Source organism: Sorex araneus, chromosome 2, assembly GCF_027595985.1.
Source record: "Sorex araneus isolate mSorAra2 chromosome 2, mSorAra2.pri, whole genome shotgun sequence".
Taxonomy (NCBI): Eukaryota; Metazoa; Chordata; class Mammalia; order Eulipotyphla; family Soricidae; genus Sorex; species Sorex araneus.
In genome coordinates this window covers 126,730,074-126,756,293 of record NC_073303.1, presented here as the reverse complement: position 1 = coordinate 126,756,293, position 26,220 = coordinate 126,730,074, and the positions used below count along the sequence as shown (strand labels likewise).

The 26,220-nt window shown below is 52.2% G+C and overlaps 1 protein-coding gene across 1 annotated transcript in view; it reads right to left on the bottom strand.

The window, feature by feature from the left end:
• Positions 1-26,220, bottom strand: part of STK3 (serine/threonine kinase 3) — a 199,655-nt gene that overhangs the window by 53,220 nt on the left and 120,215 nt on the right. Inside the window, exons 8-9 of the mRNA XM_055129423.1 lie at positions 24,186-24,311; positions 3,134-3,326 (exon numbers count right to left, since the gene is read on the bottom strand). Of these exons, the coding sequence (XP_054985398.1) occupies positions 3,134-3,326; positions 24,186-24,311 (319 nt within the window). The remainder of the gene's footprint in view (positions 1-3,133; positions 3,327-24,185; positions 24,312-26,220) is intronic.

Sequence of the window (26,220 nt, the reverse complement as noted above, 5' to 3'; positions counted from 1 at the left end):
ACTCCATCCCCTCTGGTAACACCCACAGCACGGACTGGCATCTGTCTGAAATACACGTGAGAGCAGTTTCTGCTGCCCACGACACAACGCACCGGCGTGTAGCCCTCCCCTCTGAGCCCGGACCCATTCGCTCCGTCACAGCACACAGGCCGTGTCACAGCAGCTCCCAAACAGGCCGCAGAGGTAGTACAGTGGCAGGGCACTGGCCTTACACATGGCCGACTTGGGTTTGATCCCTGCACCCTGCCTGGCGTGACCCCTAGCGCAGAGCCAGCAGTAAGCCCTGAGCACCGCCGGGAGTGGCCCCAACCAAAAATAATAAAGTCAGCGGGTCCCGAAGCACCGGGCTGCCAGGCCCAAACTCTGCTCCCTGGAAAGCCAAAGCAGAAAATGGCCCGAGCAAGTACTGCCCACTGCTTCCCAGGCCAACTGGCTCATGCCCGACGCCCTGCGCTCAGCTTCGAGGTTCGAGGCCCCTTTCCCCAAGGGGCCGGGTGTCCCCAGGTCCAACTCCAGGGGTGTCTTAGCAGTCCCAGGGCGGAGGTGTCTGATGATCTGAATGCGAGGTCCTGCCTTAGCCCTCACGGTTCTGGGGGCAACCTGAGCTCCGAGGCTCTGGAGCCTGAGAGGGGCTCAGCAGTGACATCCAGGCTGGCAGGGATGTTCCCCTGGCGGGGAGGGGGCTGCTGGCGGGTTGGGTAGGAGCGGGAGGTCCAGGTATGAGCCATGGACACAGAGGTGACCCCACATCCTGACCTAACAGGTGGGGCGGGAAAGGAAGGAAAAAAGGCGGGAAAGTGGAGTCTGGGGGCCTTGCACCTGCCTGAGTTGGGGGAGGCATCCTCCAATACCACAGAGAGCATTTCCCCGGGGCCACCGGAGCCCCTTCCTGTCCGCAAGGCCACAAGGCTCTGTCCGCCTCGGGGCCAGAGGCAGAGCCACTTGCCTCGGGGCCTTGGTGGCAGCTGGTCCCTGAGCTGGTCCCGCGGGGAGAGAAATGCCACCCCACGCTACCCGAGCCCCGAGCCAGCACTGGCCACTGTCACCCAATGCCCACCACTCTCTGGCCCAATTGGCCACGGCCGAAGGTGCAAGGAGGGAGCACCTGGACACATCCGGCCCAGCCCAGGCTGAAGGACCTGGGCCCTCAGCGAGGCCGGGCTGGCGCCGAGGAGACGGGTAAGAACGGGGTGCGGCTACCAGAGCTGAAGAGGGCACAGGGTCCTATTTTCGGCAGGCCCCAGGGCCTACAGCCATTTGTCAAAGCACATCCACAATTCCATTTGTTTCCTTCACTGGGGTGGGGGTGGGGGTGTTGGGCCCCCCCGACGTCGAGGGGGACTTACTCCAGGCTCTGTGCTCAGGGATCACTCCTGCAGGTGCTTGGGGGACCGTAGACAGGGCCAGAGGCTTAATCAGGATCCGTACGTGAAGGTGACTTCACCCCTGCACCACATCTCCCAAGACCCAAATAAAAAATTTGGCAGCTTTTCTTCACTCCCCTTCAAGTTATCTTTTTGAAAACTGCTTTCTCTGGGTGAGGAAAGTGGGTCTGTAATTCTCAGCTTCCCAGATACAGGTATAAAAGCGCATACCTTTTATAATTTAAAGCCAATTTAAATGTTACATCTAATTTGAACCTCGACGAATATTGAGCCAGGCTACTTACTTAGAACTCTACTGAAAAAGTCAAAATTTTAGTAGACAATATAACATTCCAGAGAGCTTAGAACAATGGAAGGTAGGAAGACTCTTGTTATCATCTTTTCGGGGAACATAAATGTTATGGACACGGACACGTATGTAAAGGAGGCACTGACAGACGCCCCAGAATCTGAGGCATGGCCTGGGGCAGTTCTAAGGCGATGGAGGAAAAACAAAAGTGAAAATAAACATATTGCATTTTGGTTTTTTTTTTGGGAAACAGGTTATTCTTTACTCTGGTGAATTCCATGTCATGTGGTGAGATTTGAGGGAGACCATGAAGGTCCTACAGTACAACGTCTGAAAGTTGGGGGGATGACAATAAACGGAAGCGCCGGCCTGTGGGACTGGAAACTCGCCGAGACCCGCAGGACCACCCAGCCACAGAATCCTCTCTGCTCCCCTCGAAACTGGGCTGGTTCTGTCCGCTCTCTGGGTCAGCCACAACAGTGCCGGGACCCCGAGGGGAACCCCCACCCTGGACTATCACCCCAGTGACCAGAGCTGACGGTCCGTGCTCCCCGCCCGAGGATGCAGATGTCTGAGAGAGCGTCAGAGAACGTTCCTGCCACCCACCGGATCCCACATGGCAAAGGAGCGAACAACAGAACAGAAGCTGTGACATGCATCATGATACAGCGCCGGCCCATCAGGGGGACGGGACTTTCTAGGCTCCTCCATACTCGGCGCCTTGGTGCCACCTGGGGGCACTATGGGGTGGTGGACAGCGACCTCGGGCTCAGATGTGGGCACGAAACACGCGTGACTTCCAGGGGCCCACGGGACTCGGGCAGCTCGTGCCCTTCCTGCAGCCACACCAGGAGCTGAAGCCACTACTGAAGAGACACTCAGAGAGGCAGGGGCCTCGCTCCCCCTCGGTGGTCCTTGCGGCCCCGAGCACCCTGGCCCGAGCCTCACACGTGGGGCAGGACGCCCCCTCCCGCCCTGCAGTTTTCCTTCCAGCGTTCCTTCTAGCCTCTGTCCTTGGCCTGTCCTTAGCCTGCAGCCCTCCCTGGCCGCAGCCTGACTGAGAATTCAGACAATGCGAGATAATACTATGTTGTATATATTGGAACCAAATTTCAGGTTTGCTTTTTTTTAATTGAAAAAGCAAATGTTAGGAACACTATCTTTTTAATCTCTAAAAAAAAATACTTCGCAAATCAAATTAAGTTGTGGGCTAGCATCCTTCACATTGAAAGGCCCCATGCCCTGAAATGGAAGACGAACTGCCTTCTGCGATAGCTAAGGGGGGCGCGGGAGGGACAAAAGGGGGGCTTTTCAGTCTCTTCATGCCGTATTCCTTGTTCTTAAAACCAACCCTGATATAAAGCCAAGGAGCACGAAGGGTCCCGGTGGGCCACAGAAAGGCACGCAGGATCACGCAGGTCTCCGCCCGTGTGGCTGGGGAGAGCCAAGAGTCACCTACTTTTCATGGTGCCGTCCTCCTCGTCCTCGTCCTCGCTGTTGATGACCATGGTGCCCAGGTCGGCCTCCAGCACGCTGCTGCTGTGCTCGATCATGGTCTGGGCACCCTCGCTCAGGGTGCTGGGGGCCCGCACGGTGCCCGCGCCCTCCGCAGTGCTCTTCACCATGGTGTGCGAGTCCAGCTCGTCTTCGTCCTGCACACAGACGGGGAGGATGAAGGCAGGGCACCTGTGACACGGGGTTCCCTCATGGGCCCTGGGCAGGGAGGCCCCCCCCCCCGGCCCGACTGACGAAGGGTGGCCCAGGGAAGGGTGTCGCGAGGACGTGGGGAGACCCAGTCAGTCCCAGATCAGCAAGGGGCTGGGAGAGGCGACTCATGGGCAAACACGTCACAGAGAGAGACAACAGTTAGGAAGGTGACAGCATCGGCGAGACGCTGGTGCCATGGCGGGATGCAGGAGCTTTTCTAGAATTAGGACAGACCCTGGCACGGAGTCTGCCATCTGCACCTGGCCGGCTGCAGTCCTACGGCCCCGGGAGCAGTCACAGGGCTAGGCGATCATCGGCACCCTCCGCTTCCAGAGCGTGCTGTCAGCCCTAGAGAGCCCCAGTGGCCTGTGAACGCTCACTCCTCATGCTCCTTCCCTTGCCATGGACTTGCCTCCTGCAGGCGCCCACCAGCCGGCCCTCACGGCACCTGGCCCTCTGCCGCCGCCTGCAGCCTGGCTGCCTTAAAAACCCACTACGATGTAGCTTGGAGTAGAATTCCATTACTTTATAAAGCTGACTATAGTATTCCAAGGCATGAACGTGTGCATGCGTGCGCGCGCACACACACACACACACACGCACGCACGCACGCACGCACACAGACACACAGAAAAAGACACACACGTATTTGCTGTTTTATTTCCTGTTTGTGTACCGATAGGCACTGGAGTGGCTGTTTATTATAACATCCTCATGAACGCCATTGCTGAGGGTCTGCCTCATCCCCTCTCAAATCTTTTGCACACTTAGACACCTCAGAGTGAGACTCTATCCACAGGGAAATATGATTTTTTTATGGGGGACAGGTGGGGGCTCAGCCACACGCAGAGGTGCTCAGGGGCTTAGCTCTGTGCTCAGCGATCACTCTGGGAGTGCCTGTGTGTGAGTGCATGCGTGTGTGTGTGTGTGTGTGTGTGTGTGTGTGTGCGGGCGCGCGTGTGTATGGGCAGGGTGGTGTGGGGAGGGACATAAGTGGTGCTGGGGTTCGATTTGGGTCCAGCCACGTGGAGGCAAGCACCTTAGCCCTTGATTATCTCTCCAGCCCCTGATTTTCAGTGTTGGAAAAGCTTCTGCCACAGAATAATCAAATCAGTAATATTAGAATGAACCAGAGAAATGTTCTTTGGACCTCACACAGCGGAGGTCTGCCAGCAGGGTGAGCTGACAAGTCCGCTTCAGAGAACCCGGGAATCGGGAATCGCGCAAGAAGCGCGTCTGCTCTGCTCCCCCGTAGGTCCAAGCCAGCGAGGGAAGCCTGCGGTGAGAGAGCTGAAGCCCAGGGCCCGCCGCCTCCCGGCCTCTCTCCCAGACACTGCAGCGCCTTCCTCAGCCTCTTCTGGAGGATTCTTCATACCCTCCCTTGACCAAGTACGATCCCCGATCCAGGCGTTTCCCTGCCTCTGCTCGCTGCTTAAATGCTTCCTGGGCTCTAAAACATGCCGTGCCCAAAGCCAGAATCTGACGGCTATCTTCCACTCCCTCCAGCCCCCCCACCCCCAGTTCCATCCATCACCACCACCCGCCCCCTGAGAACCAGAATCCACGTCTCCCCGGGGCCACTCTCCCGCCCTCTGCCTCCCTCCTTCTCTCCCTGGTCTCTCCCGTGGGTCCTGTGTCTCAAAGGCCTCCTCTGCCCTCGGGCTGGTGTGGGTTCCAGACCTGCAGTGGGAAGGACTTGGGGTAGGCCGTGCCCCTTTAATCCGTTTATCCCCCACCTAATCCTAATCCCTATTGTGCAAAGGAGGACCTGAAGTTCAAAGAGGCTGAGAAACTGTCCCAGGTCATACAACAACAACAACAAAAAAGAGGGGCAGGGATTCTAAGCGGGTCATTCAGAGTCGAAAGCCTGAGATCCAGTTCCTGTTTGCACAAGGCTTTAGAAATTATCTACAGCATTTCTCAAGTCGAATTCAACTCTTACCAAAGATTTGTTAGAGCATGTTTCATTTTGCTAAAGGGGAGAGACTGGCACACACATAAGCTATACTTGATTCAAGAAGGGGAAAAAAAAAACCCATAGCGGGCAGTGACCATTAAACTAACAAGGAACGAGTGCCTGGCTGGCGTGAACTGGTCCTCATGGGCTCTCGGTTCCCCCTCAGAGCAGATTCCATGATGGGTCACCAAGATGGGCCTCTGGATTCAGGCTGCCGGCTGAGGACATCGCTGAGGACCAAGTTTGGAAGGGGTTCCTTCTTACTGTGGATGCTTTCTGCTACAGTTGCCATACTGCAGTGCCATCAACTCGTCTCCAGAATAAATAGCAAAGGAAAGAAGTGTAAGCGAGCGGGCTTTCAGTTCCACGGGGAGGGTGACGAGGAAGCACCGATGCCAGGGGCCCCACCAAGACTCGGGGCCAAGACTTCAGTGCCACCACCAAACCAAGAGTGAACGGTTTCGTGGTGGCGCTGAAGAGTTTCGCGGCATTTTCCTTTGAAACTCCTTCCCTTGGGCCGCGCGTGGTATGTCGGACCACTGTGAAGACGGTCCTGGCTACTCGGCGGTTTTCTACCGAGAGTGACTCTAGTGGCCTCCCAAAGTCACACTTCATTCCTATCTACGGCTCTGCCCGCAAACGTGCAGCAGGAGGGGGCATGTCGATACGTGCGAGGGGGGTCTGTGGGGCAGATGGTCCTCCACAGCGCCCAGCCCGCCCCAGCGTCTCAGTCGGGGCTCATCATGAGCCAGGAATGCAAAACAGAGCGTGGAGGATAATCCAGGTTATGAATCATAAAGTCCACATGGACTACAAATATTTGAAAACATTATTAGGAAATCCTACTCCATTGCTAAGAGATTTATGTTATAACAGTCTGAGAAATACCCAGAGACTGCGCTGGGGATCTTGACATTCACAGTATCTGTTACCTGGGAGGATTGTTTAGATACTCAGCTATTACTTGACTGATGATAAGGACATTTACACATTTCTCAAAGCATGTGTCACTGGCAACATACAAGAGACCACTCCTTCATTTAACGGATGCCTTTTCCTCTTAGAAATACCCTCATTCTAAAATGTCTCTTCTTGAAATGATATTAAAGTCTTCATTGCTGAGAACGGCTCAGCAGTACACGAGCAGCTTATGGTCACAATGGCTTGAGGTCAACTGGAGAGATGATCATTGTGTTATGGCCTGAAAAAACAAATCTTATTTTTCAGGAATAGAAGGGATGTAAGACATCCAAGGGTACTAATCAAACACAAAGCTGCAAGATCACAGCAGGCTGGACAGTACTAAAACATCTCAGAAGCTTACCTACGATAAATCACAATTGGACTTGGTGTGTATTGTGTGTGTGGGGGTGTGTGGGGTGTGTGTATGTGTGTGTGTGTGATGTGTGGGTGTGTGTACACTTGTGTATGTGTGTGTGTGATGTGTGGGTGTGTGTATACCTGTGTGTATGTGTGTGTGTGATGTGTGGGTATGTGCACACCTTTATGCATGTGAGTGTTTGTGTATGTGTGGTGTGCGTGGGTCCGTGTGTGTGTGTGTGTGTGTGTGTGTGTGTGTGTGTTTGGGGTGCCATACCTAGCAGTGTTTAAGGGCTGCTATCAACAGTGCTTTCTGGGACCCTGCACTGGTTTAATGGCATGGGACTGGATTAAACCAGCTGACATCAAACATGTAAGGCAAATGCCCTAACCCCTGCACTCTCCAGCCCACTGGAGTGCTGAAGACGGTAAGAAAATGCCCAATGCAGAGTATTTGCACCCCTGGTCCCCAAAGATGCTGTGATCAGAGCGAGCAAGAGGCTCACTGGGCACTGGGGTGGCCCAAGGGTGCACTTGGTGGTGGATGGGATGGCGTGTGGATGTCAAATGATCCCAGCTCCGATACAGTGGGGAAGTATCCCAGGTATTCAACCCAGAACCCACCCTGGCCTGCCTCAGATGTCTGATACCCCCGCTACGCCTCACAGCCCAGTGCTCGGGACGGTAAACAGGAGACTCCTTAGAATCAAGTGACCCCTCAGGAAACCAGAGCTTTCCAACAACATCTAGGATAAAATCTCCTGATTTTATCCTAGAGAACTAGCATTCTCAATCAGAAATTGAGGGGGGATTCAAAGAAGAGGGGGAGGGGGTGCACAAAAGTTAGGTGGAGGGGCTGGAGCTATAGTATAGCGGGTAGGGCAATTGCCTGGCACGTGGTCGACCCGGGTCCGATCCCTGACATCCCATATGGTCCCCCGAGCACCGCCAGGAGTGATTCCTGAGCGCAGAGCCAGGAGTACTGTGCATTGCCAGGTGCGATCCAAAAAGCCAAAAAAAAAAAAAAAAGCCAGGGGGAGCCCAGAGTGCACAAGCCAGCAGAGCAACCCATAGGCTGGAGCTGGGCGGAGGAGAGAGAGGATGAGCCAGCCCCGAGGGCAGTCAGCACTGCAGCGGGAGACTTCCAGTGAAATCCAGACTGGAGGGATGCGCCGTGGGTTTAAAAGGCCCTTCTGGGGCCAGCAATACTACAGCGGGAATGGCTGATCGGGTCGGATCCCCGGCACCACACACGAGGTCCCCAGGGGCGATCCCGAGCACAGAGCCAGGAGTAAGCCCTAAACACTGCCGGGTGTGGCCACCCTCTACCCCCCACTCCCTACCCCCACCCCCAAAAAAAAGATAAACCAATTCTGAAGGAAATCCCAGAATAAGAATCAACATCTTGTAGAGACTTTCTGGACGGGCAAACACAATCCTTCCGAGGTGACGCCAAGGATTCCAAACCGAGGGCGAAGGCTAAACTGGTGCCAAAGTGGCAGGACGTTCTAATTCGGACAGACGAAGACAGGAAACAAAACAGATGATGTCGTTCATAAACAACCTCCCGAAATGACTTCACAGAACTGCCCAGTGGGGCGCACGATGAAGGTGCCGGTCTGCTATGAACAAGGGCGTGGGGTGAGAGGCTGGAGCCGGAAATGCTCCTGGCACGCTCGGAGCACCGAGGAGAAAATGAGGGGCGGGGGTGGCGGGGGTCTCTCCTCTCTCTCTCCCTCTGCATACCCGCATCGGGGGTGGGGGTTACAGTGACCTGCTAACTAACCCCAGCCAGTAAATCTTCATGTTCTGAGCTGGAAAAGATGAATGTTAGAGGGTGTCCCCGGGCGCCTCGGGACAGCGGGTCACCCTGCCCGAGGGCACCCAGGCCCTGCCCACCTCGCCTGCATGGTGGGGCGAGACCTCAGCAGGCTCCTGGCACCCAAGACGCCTCCTGCTTCTGTGCTCCCTTAAAACGGGACCCCCACTGGCATCCCCCAGCACTGACGGGTGAACTCTGATCTTCTTCGTACTAAGTTTCACCCAACTGAGTCCAGAACCTGGAACAAAAACGTCACAAAGATGCCCCATCCGGGGATGGCCTGATCAACCTCGGCCCCAGAATGCAGGGAGGGGAAGGAAAGGACGAGTGGAGGGGCGGGGAGAAGAGACAGATGAGAGGCACCGGGGCCGGGTCAGGGAGCCAGGCCCACAGGTGGTACTAAGGAAGGATGGACCAAAGATCCACACCACTGAGTCAACAGCACTGAAATAAAGAGACCCAAACATGAACAACCCAACTTCGAAGGTGCCTGTCCAGAGGGCAGGGGCACTGGATATGGGAGGGCACCTGGGACATGGCGGGGGACTGACTCGGTGGTTGGATCAATATAGTATGTCTGAAATTCAATCATAAATAACTTTGTAAATCACAGTGCTTTCATTTAAAAAAAATGTGGTGGGAAAAAGAAAATACTCCTTCCACTAGTGCTCTGAAACTCCGCTCATTTTTGACGGCCGAGTACAGGCATGCGGTGGCCGCAGCTTGACGTTTTGTGAGGTGCAGTGAGAAAACCTCACCAGGAATGGACCGTCCGCCCAGGGCAGCAGGCGGGGGTCCAGCTCACACAGCTGCAGCCTCTGCCCTGCCTGTCGTGAACCAATAGAAGCATCTACCCCCGGCCCCCGGGCACCGGCTCCGCAGGCGTGCAGGATACTCCAGAGCCTTCAGGCCCCCCCAGGGGCCGCTCCTCAGTGCAGGGAGCCCAAGTGCCGTGAAGGTGGTGTGGGCAGGGCTCCAGAGGCGCCAGGGTGCAAGACAGCACGAGCTCCGGAAGAAACGTTTCCAAGCAGATTATCTTAGCAGCCCCTGTGAGCCACGCGGAAAGAGAAGCGAGTGACTCAGAAAGCGAGGCAACCCGGGCCACGGCTTTTTACATCTTTTCTAGTGGCCAAAAGCCTGCCAGAGGATTAGCAAAATAGAGAGATGATTGGAAAATCAAACATCTGAAAGAAAAGAACAGCTTGAAGAAACGGGAGCTGCGACAACAGATTTGAAAAGATCCACAAGAGGGCGCCAGAGACAGAAACGAGAACAAATTCTATGAGCCGTCTGCAGCTAAGACGGTCATAGACTCAGTTATTGCTTCACAAAAAAGCTCTCAGACGGTCTACTGGTCACTTAGTTTTTTAAAGGATTCTTTTCTTTTCTTTTTTTGGGTTTGTTCGTGGTTTGTGGTCACACAGGAAGCACTCCTGGCAGTGATTGGGGAACCATATAGGTTGCTGGGGATCAAACCCGTGTTGATGGCAAACACCCGACCCTCTGTACTATCTCTTCGGCCCCCAGAATTATTTTTCTTTTGGTTCTGGGCCATACCCAGCTGTGCACAGGGCTCATTCTTGGCTCTGTGCTCAGGGAGCACTCTTGGCCGTGCTCAGGGAACCAGACGGGGTGCTGGATATGGAACCCGAATTGACCCCACACAAGGCAAGCATGCTATCCCCTGTAATATCTTGCCAGCAACCAACCACCCCCTGCAAAGGATATATTTTAAAATATGACAGCCACAATTACGTGTAAGGTACATTTCAAAATAAGCAATATTTATGTTTCTTATCAGACACATTGTTTCTATAAAATAATCTCCCTGTGATTTGAATAGAATAGCAAAAGCTCAACAAACACTTCTAGATTCCTGTATTCCTAGAACAAATACAACTAAGGGCTAACATGTTATAAAAAAACAATTTCTTTCCCTCAGTTTTTCATCCTCTTAGTCCTTTTCTGCTGCATTAGGACACGGCTTAATAGCAAATAAAAACCTTAATACGTTGAGTAACCTTAGAAAGAATAATGTGAGGCCTGAGGGAGAGCCCAGTTGGGAGGGAGTTTGCCTTATATGTGGCTCATTTCGGTTCAATCCCCGGCATCACATATGGTCCCCCAAGCACTGTTAGGAGTGATTCCTGAGTACAGAGCCCGGAGTAACCCCTGAGCATCGCTGGGTATGGTGTAAAACAGGGGCAAAAAAAAAAAAGATAATTTTATGAAATGATTTTTAACTTAACAAAAATAATTTAATTTTTTTAAAATAAAAATTTTGGAATTTTGCTTGAAGCCCACTAGAAGAAAAAAATAGTTCCTTCTGGTGTGCAGCCTCGGGCTTAACTCTTCATCCACATACTCTCTGGGGCAGTACCGGGGCAGCAGAAAGCCCCCCACAAACTTTGATGCTCTTTGCTGTGGCTCAGCCCTGAGGCCCTCCCCACTGGCCCTGGCAGGGCCTTCATGGGTGACCTCCTGGGATGGGACGCTGTGCCCAGCCTGGGGTCAGGCCCGGAGCGCTTGTCCAGCTGAATGTTCATACATGTGGATGTGAGACAATTCAAACAACATGTGCCCTGGCTGTGGGCTGTGAGCTAAGGTGGAGTGTCTCTCCCTGAGAGATGCCCTTGTCTCTCCTGAGAGATGCCTGAAGTCTCTCCCGAGAGGTAATTTATCTCTCCTGAGAGATACCAACGTCTCTCTTGAGAGATGCCCGATGTCTTTCTCTAAAGATGCTGCTGTCTCTCCTGAGGGATGCCTGATGTCTCTCCTGAGAGATGACTGTGTCTCTCCTGAGGGATGCCCAATGTCTTTCTCAGGAGATGCCGCTGTCTCCCTGGGGGATGCCTGATGTCTCTCCTGAGAGATGACTGTGTCTCTCCTGAGGGATGCCCGATGTCTTTCTCAGGAGATGCCGCTGTCTTTCCCTAGGGGGTGCAGGCTGTGGAGGAGGGAGCAGACAGACCCCTGGAGGGGCATCAGCTCTAACCAAGCTGCAGGGGGAAGGGCAGGAAACAGCCGCCTGGTCCCCATGTGCCCGGGAATCGAGACCCTCCAGAAGGAAAATATCTGCTTAGGCCAGTGAGGGTGAAGGCTGCCCGGAGCCCCTGCAGAGAGCGGGAGGAACCCTGTCACTCTGCAGGGCCCCGCCACAGCCCACAGACACCACCCGGCCTGCCCTGGGCCCCTCACACAAAGGCTTCGGGAAAGCCGAGGAGGCAGTGGAGGCAGGAGCGGGGCTCCCGACTGCATCCCAGGCGAGGCGGGAAGAATCGTTCCTGACACTTTCCCTTTGCTTTCAATGGTCGAGACGGAACTGGATGGACTGCAAGGCAGAGCGGGGTCTTGGATCCGAGGGGAAGGTTGGAAGGGTGGGGTACAAAACCCGCACCCCACTCTCAGACCTTGCCCCACCCTGCCAGGATCAGGAGCTCATCTGGACCCTCAGCAAACACCTCTCTCTCATAGCGGTACTGACGAGATGAAAGCAAGCCCCGAACAGGCAAGTAGGCACACTGCGGCAAAGAGAGGAAAAAGGCCTCGTTAGAGTAGTATGAGAAGAAAACCACGAGAGCGGGAGAGGTAAGAAATAGAGCTGCCTTCATTTGCAGCCGACATGACTGATGGTGCAGAAATGCTGAAGAAACTCCAAAACAAACAAGCAAAACCCAGAGCACCCAGCTCAGCACTGGGTACAGAAAGGCAGGGGCAGAGTGGGCGCTGCGCGAAGCTGCACCCTTCCAAACTATGAAGTATTCCCCTAATGATCCTCAAGGCTCCTTGTCAAGGTATAGGAGGGCCTAGAATATCGATGGAGGGAAATAGTGACAAGACTCACAGCGGCCAGTTCTGGGGCTCCAATGAAACCAAGCGCACCAAGACGGTGTCGTGTTTCGAAAAAAGAATAGACATAAAAATCAGGAAACCATCAATGGGACAGGGAGAGTGTCCAGAAACAAACTTACTCGATATGCCTGGCTTTTAAAAAGACATGGGGAAAGGATCTTCTTAAACAAAGTGTGCTGGGAAAACTGGGTAGCATATTTATTATTTCTGGGTCTATGGAAACAAGGAGAGCCTAAAATACAAGTGTGCCTGTCTATATGTGTGTAAATATACACACATATATGTATATTGTATATGTAGTACAAATAAAGGCGCACACACTTGGTGACCTCATTTTTTTCCATAAAAATTTACTCAAAAATAGAGCACAAATCTTCGTGCACCATGCAAAAGCAAGATTTTCTGGAATAAATCGTAGGAAACCTTAGTTTGGTGTTGAGTTTAGAGAAAAACCAAAATCAAAGTCTATGGGCAGGGTGGGGTGGGGAGGGAATGTGGAAAGGTGACACGAAACTAAAGAACGCTGCGGGGCTGGAGCGGTAGCACAGCGGGGAGGGCATTTGCCTTTACACCAGGCCAACCCGGGTTCGATTCCCAGCATCCCATAGGGTCCCCCGAGCACCTCCAGGAGTAATTCCTGAGTGCAGAGCCAGGAGTAACCCCTGGGCATCGCTGGGTGTGACACCAAACAACAACAACAACAACAACCACCTCTGCTCTGTGGAAACTGTTTTAAGAGAACGAAAAGATACAGACCTGGCCAAAGTCTTCATAAAGCATTCCTCTTATTTTGAATTTATATCCAGAATCCAAAAGATTCTTTAAAAACCCACAGTAAACAAAGCAACACAAAGTAATTTAGAAATCGGAGAAAGTCCTGAACCTTGGCTAAAAAGATAGAGAAATGGCAAATTAACGAATTAAAACAGGCCCAACATTTTAGCTCTTAGTAACTGCAAATTAAACCAACAATGAGCAACCACTGAAAGGTTAAAAACTGACAATACGAACTGCTGGTGAAGATGCGTCAGCAATAAACAGTCACTGTTAGGAATCCCGTGGCAGAGCACTGGAAGAGTCTGGCAGTTCCCTGCAAAGGTAAAGGTTCCATGAGGTCCAGCGGTAAAGGCACAGGGTACTGACCCACGTGACTTACACCCACACAAAAGCCAGCACAGCAACGCCAGGAGCAGCTTATTCACACGTGCCCAGAGCCACCGGGACGACTTCAGTGGGCGGAACACGGAAAGGGCCACAAAGGGCCATGCAGCGGGACTGCTCTGGGACACAGCAAGCGCCAAGCTACGGGCAGGGAGGGGGTGTAGGCAAGGGCGCTGCTGATGTGCCATGGGGTTTCCACGACGGGGCATTCTGGAGAAGCCTGGGGAGGGGGTGAGTGAAGGAGAAGAGTGGCTGCAGGGAGCTAGTGAAAAGCAGGAGGGTGGGGAGAGGTGGGGCCCTGGGGTGTCTAGGGTGACGAGACCATTCTGTGCGTCCCTGCCATGGTGGCTACGGGACTCCACGCCATGGTCAATACCTCAGGACCTTACCCCCGAGAGACCGAGATGGAGGCTGCGTGAAGGGAGAAATGTTTAGGACATCAGGGCAGGACCCCAGTGTTCCGAGTGCAGGAGCCCTTCAGGGGTGGCGCGGGAGGAGCGGGGGCCTCTGGGGGTGCACGGCTGACGAAAACCAAACCGATGGGGTCAGAGAGAGATGAGCGGGCGGGGTATCTGGCTTGCAAGAGGTGTGTCCAGGCTCGATTCCTGGGAGCGCACAAGGCCCTCCGCGCCCTTCCAGGAGTGACTCCTGAGCACAGAGCCAGGAGTCAGCCTGAGCACTGCTGGATGTGCCCTAACCCCTCAAAACAAACAAACAAACGAAACCAACCGACCAACAGGAGCATGTGGGTCCCCCGGAGCCGTGCGAGAATTCTGGAGCCACCACACAGGCGCACGGCGAGGCAAATAGTACCCGGCAGCTGACGGGCCGCGGGAGCTGCGGAGGCACCGAGACGCGGTTGCTGTATCCGCAGGTGCCTGAGAGCCAGGAGCAATGGCGGGGCGTGTCTGAGGGACAACGGGACTGGGGGAAGCCAAGCAGGACTGAGCAGCGAAGCTGATAAGGCAGTGTCACCGGTCAGTGGAAGGAACCATGCGTCATATTCAGAGGCGGGAGAGCGCTGGGACACGCGCCGTGACTCTGCCAGAGGAGAGACACAGCCACGTTCTGTGCGGAGCTCGACAAGCCACCCCATCAGCCGGGAGGGCAGAGGCCGGCGGGCAGTGCCCGGGTGACGATGGGCTGTGCCAAGACATGGGCGCTGGGTCATCACTGCCCCCACATGTACTGCTGATGGGGACGAGGTGGGAGGTCGTCCTCGGACACTCAGGAGCCCCCGTCACCTCCCTGAGCCTCTCCAAAGGAGCCCGGTGTGGGACAGAGGATCCTGGGGGGGGGACCGGGGCCAAGGAGATACAACCCCCACCCACTGGTGGGCACGCAACGGGCCTCCCCCAAGGCAGCGCTGGTGCCCGGAGGTCCTGGCAGTTGGTGCGTCCCCGTCCTCCGAGAGTCAGCAGACCAGCCTTCCAAAAGGCGGTTCCTGGAACCTTAAAAACGGAGGATCCTCAGCAGGAAAACACGGCAAACGTGTGTGCCCTGCTCGTGGGGTCCGCACCCTAAGGAACACAAAACCTCGGAACTGAAAGGACACAGGCACGGCTGCGCCCACGGCTGCCAGCATGTGGCCCGCGGGCTGGGGGCAACTCAGGCTCTGCTACTGGACACCACGACAACGCGCCAGGGGCTGCCGTCCACCACCAGCAGCCGTGCTGGCACCACAGAGGAACATGTGAGGCTGCCCCCCTGCGTGGACATCAGGGGCAGGATGGGGGAAACCTGCGACATGGACGCCCCAGCACACACCAAGCAAATAAAAGGCTTCTCGGGGTGGGCGCTGAGCCGTGCCCACCTCAAAAAGCATTAAGCGATTTCAAGCACACAAGGAGAGGGACCAGGAGGTGCAGCTGCCTGGGGGCTGTTCTTCGTGTCGGGTTATCAGTGATAAAGCTCAGGGTCTGACGGCCCGTTAGAGGGAAGTGAAGGGTATGGACTGACGGGATTCCAGGGCGCAGATGAGGAGACCACCACGTGTCCCTCCTGGCAGCCGGAAAATGGGCTGACGTCTCCTTGTGAAGTATTTAGAAGGAAAAATGCCCTGAAATCTATCGGGTTTGTAGACTGACATCCTTGATCAGAGGGAGCTCATCGGGCTGGGGAAGTGCTGGGATTCACGCCTGGTACCTCAGGGCGGGGTGGGGGGGAAGGGTAAACCATAAGTCGGCTTCCTTTATTGTGTGAGGTACTTAAATTTTTGCAAACAGGTACAGACAGATTTGATTTGATGTGTATCATTAGTAACACTTCTACGAAGGCTCCTTGGTAACAACAAAAATGCTTTTAAGCCACGCAGAGCAGAAAGAGCAATTCTGTTCCTCTTTAAAAAGCCGACTGTGCACAGGCAAGCCATTTACAGTGCAGATGAACTAGTTACCTATTGATTTATTTCTGTGAACATGAAAGGTACTTATTCATACTTAAGATTGAAGATGTCCTATTGGCCCCTCCCACCGCTGAGATGTGATCCCGGGGGCCGCACGCATGTGCGGCCTCTCCGCAGCTGTACAAGCGTGAATCCAGACCCAGCAAAACCTCTTTCGGTGTGAGCAACTCCTCGCAGAATGTCTCCAGCCTGAGAACTAAGCCTTGGCCCCGTGCCCGCCCAGGAGGGGAAAGGTATTTCTCTCTCTGGCCTCTTTCTCTCCGGGGATGAAGGGCACGGTGGCCGCCATATTAAGACGACCACAGATTGGGTTTTCAAGCCTGCAATGATCCAATATCTGGAAGAAATCTACCTGGACTTTGTGTTAAAGTACAGAAATTCATTAGCGGCCGCGCGACCTTATTTGTCTTCACAGTAGGTCTGAATCTAGTGGGGTACTCCTAACAACAATAGTGAGGTTTGTGTTGAAATATTGAATGTAACCAAAGTAAACAGAATGTAAAATGAAACTTATCAGTTACAAGGTAGGGGGTGGGGGGGCGGGGATGGGAGGTGTACTGTGTGGGTTTTTTTTTTTTGGTGGTGGTATATGGGCACTGGTGAAGGGATGGTTGTTTCAGCATTGTATAACTGAGACCTAAGCCCGAAAGCATTGTAATCTTCCACACGGTGATTTAATAAAATAAAATTAAAAAAAAAAAAAGATTGAAGATGTCCTTTTTGTGGGGGGGAGGGGGTTTGGGTCACACCCGGTTGTGCTTAAGACTTATTCCTGATTTTATGCTCAGGAATCACCCCTGGCGGGGCTTGAACTCAGGTCGGCTGCATGAAAGGCAAATGACTTATCCACTGCACTATTGCTCTGTCCCCAGCTTAGGAAAGATCATGCACTAAAATCCGAAAAACCAAATTCCTTCTTACTATATAATACAGTTGACCCATCTCAGCACCAAATTTATATCACATGTTCAGAAATGTTCCACCAAAGGACAACTTTGTCGTATTGAGCAATGCTAAAGCTAACACAAAAACCTTGATATTGGGATTAACCTGCTGCAGAAATCTCTGTTTGCAATTTGTTTAATTTTTAAAATCTGTACAATTACCTCAGCACCTATCAAAACATGTCAATTTGTCAAGATGCATTCTCATCAGACAAGCTTTTTCTCTAATGGTTATAAAAATCAAGCTTGTGAGGCAATACTTCCAATTTATGTCCCATACCTTTCTTGAATAAAATATTTAAGGAGGTTTGTTTATAATAGTTACCCAGGGCACAGGTGTGTGGAGCCCTGAAACTTTTAAAAGACCTATCTTATAGTGGTTATCTATGTTGTTTCCTTTTCAAAAGTCAAATTCAGAATTGATGGAAACATCAATTTAATCTGAGGCCAGAAATGTTTCTCCAAGTGTAGTAAAATGAACTTTATGAAACTAAATTAAATTTGGAAAATATTTAAGTTGATATTGGTATAGCTTATGTTTTCAGAACTACATACTCTGAAAAAGTGTACTCGGAGTGGAAAAATTTCAGATCTACGATGGGCTTGAGTACAATGCTGAATATTGAATATAAATACCTTCCTATCGTGTGCAACCCAATAATGGTGAATTCTGTGGCTCCAGAAACCAGGGAGGAATTTGGTCCATACATTTCAAAATCTAGCTTTATGGGACCTTTTCTATGGTCAGTGCCAGGTGGGCTCTGTCATCCAGGCAGAGAAGGACCAGCCTTGGGTCAAGTCCAAGGAGGCATGCCAGAAAATACAGATCCTTGGGCAAATAAATAAATGCAGAAAGGAAGACTGGCATCATGGCCATGCTCAAGAGATCACTTGTGTTTTTGTTTGTGTTTCTGTATTTTCCAAAAGTGATCAAGAGATCACTTTTGAAATAATCAAAAGAGGGAAGGGGGGATAAGAGAAAACCTTAATGAAGACAAGCAGGATAACCCAACTAGCACCCCACATCTTGCGCAGGTCTCGAAAACTACCTGGAGCCTGGGACAACAGCCTACGGGCGAAGACAGTGCCTTGGCCCCGGTCAAAGGCTGGTCCCCAGTGGGAGCCAACTCCAAAGGAATCAGCAAATTCCATGGAGCAAAAGTAATCAAAAGCAGTTGATGAATGAAAGTAAGAAGTTGCAAAGCAACCACCTTTGCAAAGCAATGACCTTTAGACGTCGATGTTAATGCAAGCGCAGTGCCAGCCAGATAAAAGCTCCTTTTCTACAACTGTTCTTCTCTGCGGAAAGGGGCCAATGCTATGGGCCTTTGTTCTGCCACTTAGAGAAAATCATTTCACAAAAGACACAGTGGTTAAGGGAAAGAGAAATTCTATTTACTTCTGTTCTTAACAAGGTCTAATTTGATATGACTTGCTGTAACTGGTCCTGATTTCTTATGTTATCTTTTAAAGTTTCCCCCTTCCTTCTTGGGATATTTTGATCGAAAATTGTCTAGAATAAACTAAGACCGAACAGGCTACAATTTTCATTTGACTTGTGCTAATTTAGGAGGACCCAAGGAGTTTGTAACCATTAGCACAGATGACGTGCTTTACAGATTGATCTACAAAGAGATTCTATTAAATAAAGCTGAAGCTCAATATTTTAAATGATACTTTCAGGGTACACAAGAAATGGCAAACGATAGGATCTTCTATCACAACGGCGGTCTTGGGACTGGGGACATGGCTCAGGGGCGGCGTGTGTGCTCTGCACGTGCCAGGCTTTGTGTTCAGTCCCCAGCACCACAAAGAAATGGCATCCTGTGCCTTAACTCAGAATGGCATCCTGTGCCTTAACTTAAGCATTCGCTGTTACCCCATCCTTTCTGCTCTCCAGAAACACCCACCACATCCCATGCCATCGGGTTTAAAAGCAGCATGAGCTGGGGGGCTCTGGGTGTGTGTGGGGGCAGGGTCCATGGGCCACGGGCCACACTCGATCCTGGACACACTGCATTAGGAATCTGACTGGGACAGCTACGATCCCCAGAGACCTAATGGATTCTGGCTGCATCACATCTGGAAAGACGTCCCCCTGCTATGGCTAGGAGTATCCCCTGCCCTCCTGAGCGTCACGCCAAAGGGGCACGCTTCCCAGAAAGCACCACGGGCGCGTGTATGAGCAGTGCAAGTGTGTCAGGGGCCACTCATCACTGCATTGCCCACCGAGGAAGGGCAAGGAGAGGGAATATATGCAGCTAGAAATTAACTCTCTCTACAGCGTAGGCATTTACATGCTCGCACTCATTCATGTGCCTGTAAATTTTTTTTTTTTTTTTTGCTTTTTGGATCACACCCGACGACGCTCAGGGGTTACTCCTGGCTCTGCACTCAGGAATCACTCCTAGTGGTGCTTGGGGGACCATATGGAATGCTGGGAAGCGAACCCGGGTTGGCCGTGTGCAAGGCAAATGCCCTACCCACTGTGCTATCACTCTAGCCCCAACCTGTAAATATTTTCAGACGCCATTCGAGCTAACCTAAAGCTGGAGAGCTAATACAGGGGTTAAGGCATTTTCCTGGCAAGCGGCCAACCCCAGTTCGCTCCCTGGCATTATAGGGTCCCCAGCTCTATGCTGAGGGCGAACCCTGAGCACAGAGCTGGGAGTAGCTCCGAGCACTGCCAGGGAGAGCTAAAATTCCCCCCCCAACAAAAAACAAAACAAAACTTGTCTTTTAAAAATCACTAAGTAGAATGTTTTACTGTCTATTGTATAATCAATAACAAAATACATGCTTAACAGTTAAAATGCGACAGATAAAGCACAATCTGAGATTAGAAAGTCCAAAATCCCCTCAATTCATATACAAATACCCTACATCAAACTTTATGCTGCAACTTAGAAATGAATACACATTTTGTAAAACATTTAATGAAATGTCATGTTTCCATTAAACATCAACATGGAATGACTTTAATAAAACTACCACCTTAATGACATAATTTGGCCTGACTTTAAAGAGAGGCGTAGTCCTGTAGGAATTTAGCTGTTTTATTTTCAAGCTGTGTATGAAACCAAATTCTAAACCAAGATGCTCGAGCTCCCTGCAGGCCTGGACCGTGGAAAGGCCCATCTCTGCGTATGTGAGCCTTCCATGCGAGAGCGCACTCCTGAGAGAGCACGACGCTGGGTTTCCAGGAAGGCACAGCAGCGGAGAAGTGGCTTTACAGTAGGAGCCCCGGAGAGCCGGGCTGCAGACCTGTCGCTACAAATGCATGTGTGTGTGTTTATTTCATATTCGGAAACGGCACGGTGACCTCAAGACCATCTGTCTGAGAGCATCAAGCCAAGCAGATGAATATTGTGCAAGACCATTTTTCTTATCACTTCAATTTAAAAACATGTTTAAAAGAGATAGTTTGATTCCCACAGGACTGGTGCAGTTCCAGAACTCGAAGGCTTATCTGGGAGGGTGGTGGGAAGAGAGAAATCACGGTGACCCGGCCATCCCGGGCGAGGCTGCACTGCCCCGCCACTAGATGCGGCAGAGACCAAGAAACACCATTCTATAAGAACCAGAGGCAATGGGCCGTGGGCAGGAACTCAGAGCGTTCTGAAAAGAGAACTAGCAACCAGAGAGACCTCGGGGTCCTGGGACAGGTCTGAAGGCGGTTTAGGAGGGTGCAGGAAGGTACGGAAAACGTCATGCTAACCAGAAGAGAAGGTATTCTTACTCAGGGGCAGAGAAAGTACAAACATGATGGTAGCAATCAGGAAGGTAACCAGGAAAGCAAGAAGGAAAAAAACAACCATCACCAGCGCCCCAACCCAGTGACCTGGGGGAACCTGGCTGAAGAGATTCTAGGTAGAATGTTTCTTCTGTTGCTTAGAGGGGAAAAATACCAAAGGAGATAGAAAAAAATTAAGAAGGGCGGACAGAGAAGATGAGTTTGTAAAGCTCTAGATGTGGAACACCATCATGAAAAGCAATTCAGAGCAAGCACTGAATTAACTCTGAATTAAACATCAAGCCCAAGGAACATTTAGGAAAGCACTGTACAGATCAGGCTGCCGAGAAGCAGAAGTCTTTAAGGCCTCAGAAAGAGTCGAGGCAAATGGCAGTGGCAGCGGGTGAAAGCTGCCTCGGGGGGCAGTTTGGGGGGAGCCAAGGCAGGAAGAAGACAGAGGGTCCTAAACGGCACACTGTTTACAGGCATGGTGTGTTCCCACAAGTGGTCCACAGCAGGTTCTTTTTTTTTTCTTTTTGGGTCACACCCAGCGATGCACTCAGGAATCACTCCTGGTGGTGCTCGGGGGAACAAATGGGATGCTGGGAATCGACCCCAGGTGGGCTGCAAGCAAGGCAAATACCCTACCCACTGTGCTATCGTTCCAGCCCCCTTCAGGGGGGTTGGCACAAATATCAGCACAGCCTGCAGAGGACACGGTGGCACGAGCTGAAGGGCCCCTGGACTCTGCTGGCATCTCACCCCAAGCCCCGCCGGTTCCGTGGACAGGGAAGGGTGACTCAGAGGGCAGCGCAGAGAACGGGACAGGAGGAGGACTCAGACCCCCAGTGGGTCTCCTAACTTTTTCGGGAAGATCCCGAAGCTGGTGCCTCCAGGGCAGTTGGCTCTGGGGCCTCTGGTCGTCCCCGAGCTCCCAACAGAGGAAGGTGCGGTGACCAGGTACGCCTGCACCCCCGCTGAGGCCCAGGGGAGGTGGCTCTATGATTTAGACAAGGGGACAGTCCACTCTGGGCTGGGGCCACTGGAGAGAGGGGTGGAGAGCCTGTTCCTAGGGGAGCGTGGCCGGGAAGCGTCTTACAGGGCTCCCTCTCCTCTTGGCACCGTGGGGACTCCACTGCCGACGCCCACATCCTAAAACCCCCCACCCCCACCCTCCTCCTCTGAGCGCTAACAACTGAGCCACTCTGTCAGACCTTGACAGGGACTGCTGTGGCTGGCGAGAGGCGTGGGCCCACTCTCACTGTGTCCCCCCTCTTGTGGCAGCGCCTGCAAGTAGCCTACTGAGGGGGAGAGCAGGGGGTAGAGGGCTGGGAGATTGTGCGGGGGCCGGAGCTTGTGCTTTGCATGCAGGAGGCTGGGACTGATCCCCTAGCACCACCTGGAGTGGCCCTAGCACCTCACTAGGAGTGGCACCTGCACCACCAGGTGTGACCCAAACACGCCCCACCCATCAAAAAAAAAATGGACAGGGGCGGCAGACAATCAATATGCCATGGAACTTTCCTAGAATAGCCGAGGGCCTCGTTTCCCATGAACTGCCCGCCTGGCGGCTGCAGGTCAGTGAGGCCAGTGTTTGGGACCCTGATGGCCGCAGGTTAGCAATGCTCAGCGTCCAGGCAGTGTTTGCGACCCTGATGGCTGCCTCTAAGGATACACACCAGTCCCTGGAGCTTCTGATCCCACCTTGTCCTGGACCAGAGTGGCACATGTGGGAGGTGACAGTGCCCAGGTGCCGTGCCCTGGACTCTGCCCCAGTGCCCGTGACCCCTCCGTCCCATTCCCACTCCAGCACCCTTTGCTCTCAGAGAGGCCGGTGGCCCCGGCTCTGAAGGGGCCTCTGGACAGTCCCCCACGGCAAGGGACCGAGCTGGCCCACACCTGCCCAGGCCTTTGGAAGGCCATCGCTGCCAGGCCCCGCACCGAGGGGGCTGGCACTGTCCCACTGAGCTACAGGCTTCGGGGGTCAGTTGCACACATGGGGCAGGGAAGTGGGTCAGCAGCCCGGAGATGAGAAGGGCCACCTGGTCACCCCACAATTGTGGGGGAGAGGGTTCCCGCAGAGGGAAGATGGAGAAATGAAAGGGCTTGGAGCCGGGGGCCGGGGGTGGGAAGGGACAGAGGGTCCTAAACTCAAGAGAGGCCAGGAGCTGTGAGGTGGGTGTGTCCAGCCTGTCACCCGCTCAGAGCAGCAGGCAGGCAGGCTGGACTCTCAGTGCTCATGGGGTACGGGGCCAGGGGGCAAGCCCCGGGTGAGACGGGAGCTCTCTGCAGAGAGCTATTCTGCTCCATTTAACCAGAAAAGTAAGTTATTCTTTGAAACAAGAAGGAAACTCACTAGCAAAGGTATGTAAGCACCAAAAATTAAATTAAAAATGTGATTTAAAGATATCTGGTTATTAAAGTGCAGAGACTTGTCAACATTAAGAAAATGAATGAAGCTGGATCATTATGGAGATCTGGGGTCCCCGCTCTCTTTTAACACACCATCTCAGGGGGCTGTCTCTGCAGCACACTGATCAGCAATTAAAAGAAATTTCCAGAGAAGAGGGCACAGAACTGACGGACTTCAAGACAACATTTACTCAAAAGACACAGAGTGAGTATGACTAAAGCCCACGCCAGCCCACCCACAGCCCCCTGCCGTGACACTAATCGCCCATTCTGAAGACATTCCTAAAAGTCAGAAGACGTTCGATATGCTTTCACCACATCAACACACTTGCCTCCCTGGTGTAACAAGAGAGTGCGTGCTCTCCTTATGCTTCAAGCAAATAAAAAAAAAAAAACTATAGAAAAATGAAGAAAGACAAACACAAATGAATCTTGGACCCGAGCAACTTGCTGTAGAGCCAGCTCTGGACTTTGCAATGGGCCATTTTCTTTGGGCCACTCCAGCTGGGGGCAGGTGCTGTCCCTCCGCCTGCTTTCTAGGAATCCCGGCGGCCGCCATCTTCTAAAACTCAGCAAAAAGCTCCAGGTACGGTGGTGGTGGCGGGAAACACCAGGCCTCACAGGACAGGGGAGGAGTCGGCCCTTCTCTTTCCCCCTGCCCCGAGGGGACTCTGAGATGACTTCAGCTCACGGCCACCATCTACTTAAGCTCCCACATGGCCATGATCTAGAGACACACAAACGGATCTCGGACCCGAGCAACTTGCTGCAGCGATCTCTCCAGACCCTAATTACTAAAATGTTATAATTCCAAGAGCACGCAGCAGCTCTCCTGGCTGTGCCACATTATATTGTCTCCGTAACAAGCAATACAAGACACATGGTCTGGCACTGCCTTTTCGGCAGTTGGTGGGACTGGGCCCAAATATCGAAGGTAACAAAGGAGAGAAATAGAGTACTGCACAAACTGTCTGCCACACAGGCAGGGGAGTGTGGAATGGGGGGGGGGGGGCAGGGGGGTGAATACTGGGGACTTTGGTGGTGGAAAACGTGCACCGGTGAAGGGATGGGTGTTTGATGACTGTATGATCGAAGCTCAAATATGAAAGCTCTGTTACTGTACCTCACGGTGAATCAATAAAAAGGTGGGGGGAGAAAAATAAAGAAAGAAAATAAACATTTTGAGGGCAAATACGAACCGAATTTTCTTCCTCCTCCTCCAGCTCTCGCTGCTGCTCCTCGTGTCTCTTGGCTTTGATCTCCATGGCTTCTGTTATCAGGTCTCGTAAGATGGATACCGGTTTTGCGTTCTTGATGAAAGGGTGCTAGGAGGGTGAAAGTGAACGGCATAAATGCAAAATATTCCTCTATCGCCATTTTAAAACGTTAAACTAGGCTCACAGTGTACGCAGTGTACGGTGATTGTTCTTTCATCTAGAATTCGATGTCAAGGTTAAGAAAAGGGTATTTTAACTGCTTTAGAAATACATATTTTGCTTTTAGGGTTTTTTTTTTATTGTAAAACATCACTAAAGTACAGTAAAAACAGCCCTGTAACCAAAACCATGTTACATTTAACAATATAATTATCCAAAGTAAGTGTAGATTGGATAATGGAACAGATGAAAATTTATTAAATACTGGTGATTATACTGCACATAAAAATAAAATTGTTCTGCTATTTGTTACAGAATTTAATCGATCTTAACAAGCTGACAGCTAGAATCAGTGGTCAAAAGGAAGGAAACTATTTTGTTACTTCTTTTACTTATCTTCTATTTTAATCTATCTCAAAGAATTTAATCTTTTTCAATAGATAAACTAAAATGACAATAAAAGAAAAATACTTGTCTGAATATAAACATTAGCTTATTTCTATACTTTACATAAAACAAAGTTTTACTTAAAAAAAAAAAAAGAAAAATCCAACAACCCTGATCTAGATAAAATCACAGCGTTAGCTGGGATTCCTCAGCACAGCCAGGCGGCCGCCCGGACGGAGCAGCACTTTTGCTCTTTGCTTGAAGCAAGAGAACATGACAAGGAAGCAGGAGGAGAGGCTGTAAATATAGCCTGAAGTTCTGTAGAATAAGGAATAAGAAAACAAACACGCAGAAAAGAGCGCCTGGCACAGAGCACAGTGTCTGGCGGGGATGGGGAGAGGAGTGAGGGAATTTCGGGGGTCTCGGATGGAACAAAATGACCGTAACAGGAAGGAGCAAAAGTCTAGTCACATACATGCACATACATACACACACACACACACGCACAGGCGGCAACATACATACATACATAACACAAGCTCTCACTCATACAAGTATACACATACACAAATGCATATACATGTATATGCATATGCACATGCTTGCATGCTCTCTCTCCTCTCTCTCTCTCTCTCTCTCACACACACACACACACATACACACACATGCACGGGAGTACAATCTAACGCCATGGGAAGAGCTGCTTAGCAGAGTAGAAATGTCACTGGGGAATGGGGTCCAGAGCTAGATGTGGGCAGGGAAGCTGCCTGGACTCGGTCTGAAGCACCCCCTGGTAGGGCAGCGTCAGGAGAGAATGTCTCCCACCGCCTCTTCCTGCCGGCACAGCTGAGCACTGAGGTTGAGTGGGAGCAACGGGGCGTTGCTAAGAAGCGGCGTAGGGCCGGGGCAATAACACAGGCGACGCACAGAACGTGCCCGAGCTGGGGTGATCTCGGCCCCACGTGGCCTGTGGCACATTGCGGAGTCCAGCCCTGGAGATGCCGGCACGGCAGGGCTGAGCAGCGGCACTGGGGCTCAGCCCTAGCACTGATGGGGGGCCCATGGGCTGAGCACGCCAGGAGTAGCCCCAGGTCCCCTGAGTACCACCTGGGAGCACGTCCCTCCAAACCAAAACCAAAAATCAAACCTAGATTGACCCCCATGCAGGAAATAAAGCAGTGACCATGCAGGGGGGCCTGAGAGAGTCACAGGTGGGGAGAAGGGCATGTCACAAAACAAGCCCAGAGAAACTGCGTCTGGGAGAACGGACAGAGAAATCTCAGCCCGTGTCACACTGCATCTTCGCAGGCAAACCAGGGGCCGGTGGCCCGAGCACAGCTCTCCTGACAGGCCTTTAAGCCATGTTGCTGGCGTCTCTCCCGCACCTCCCTGCCCTAGTGACACGGGTCCCCCATTTGGGGACCCCTATCTGGGAGGCCCAGACACTTGTGCTCCACAAAACCACTGTCCC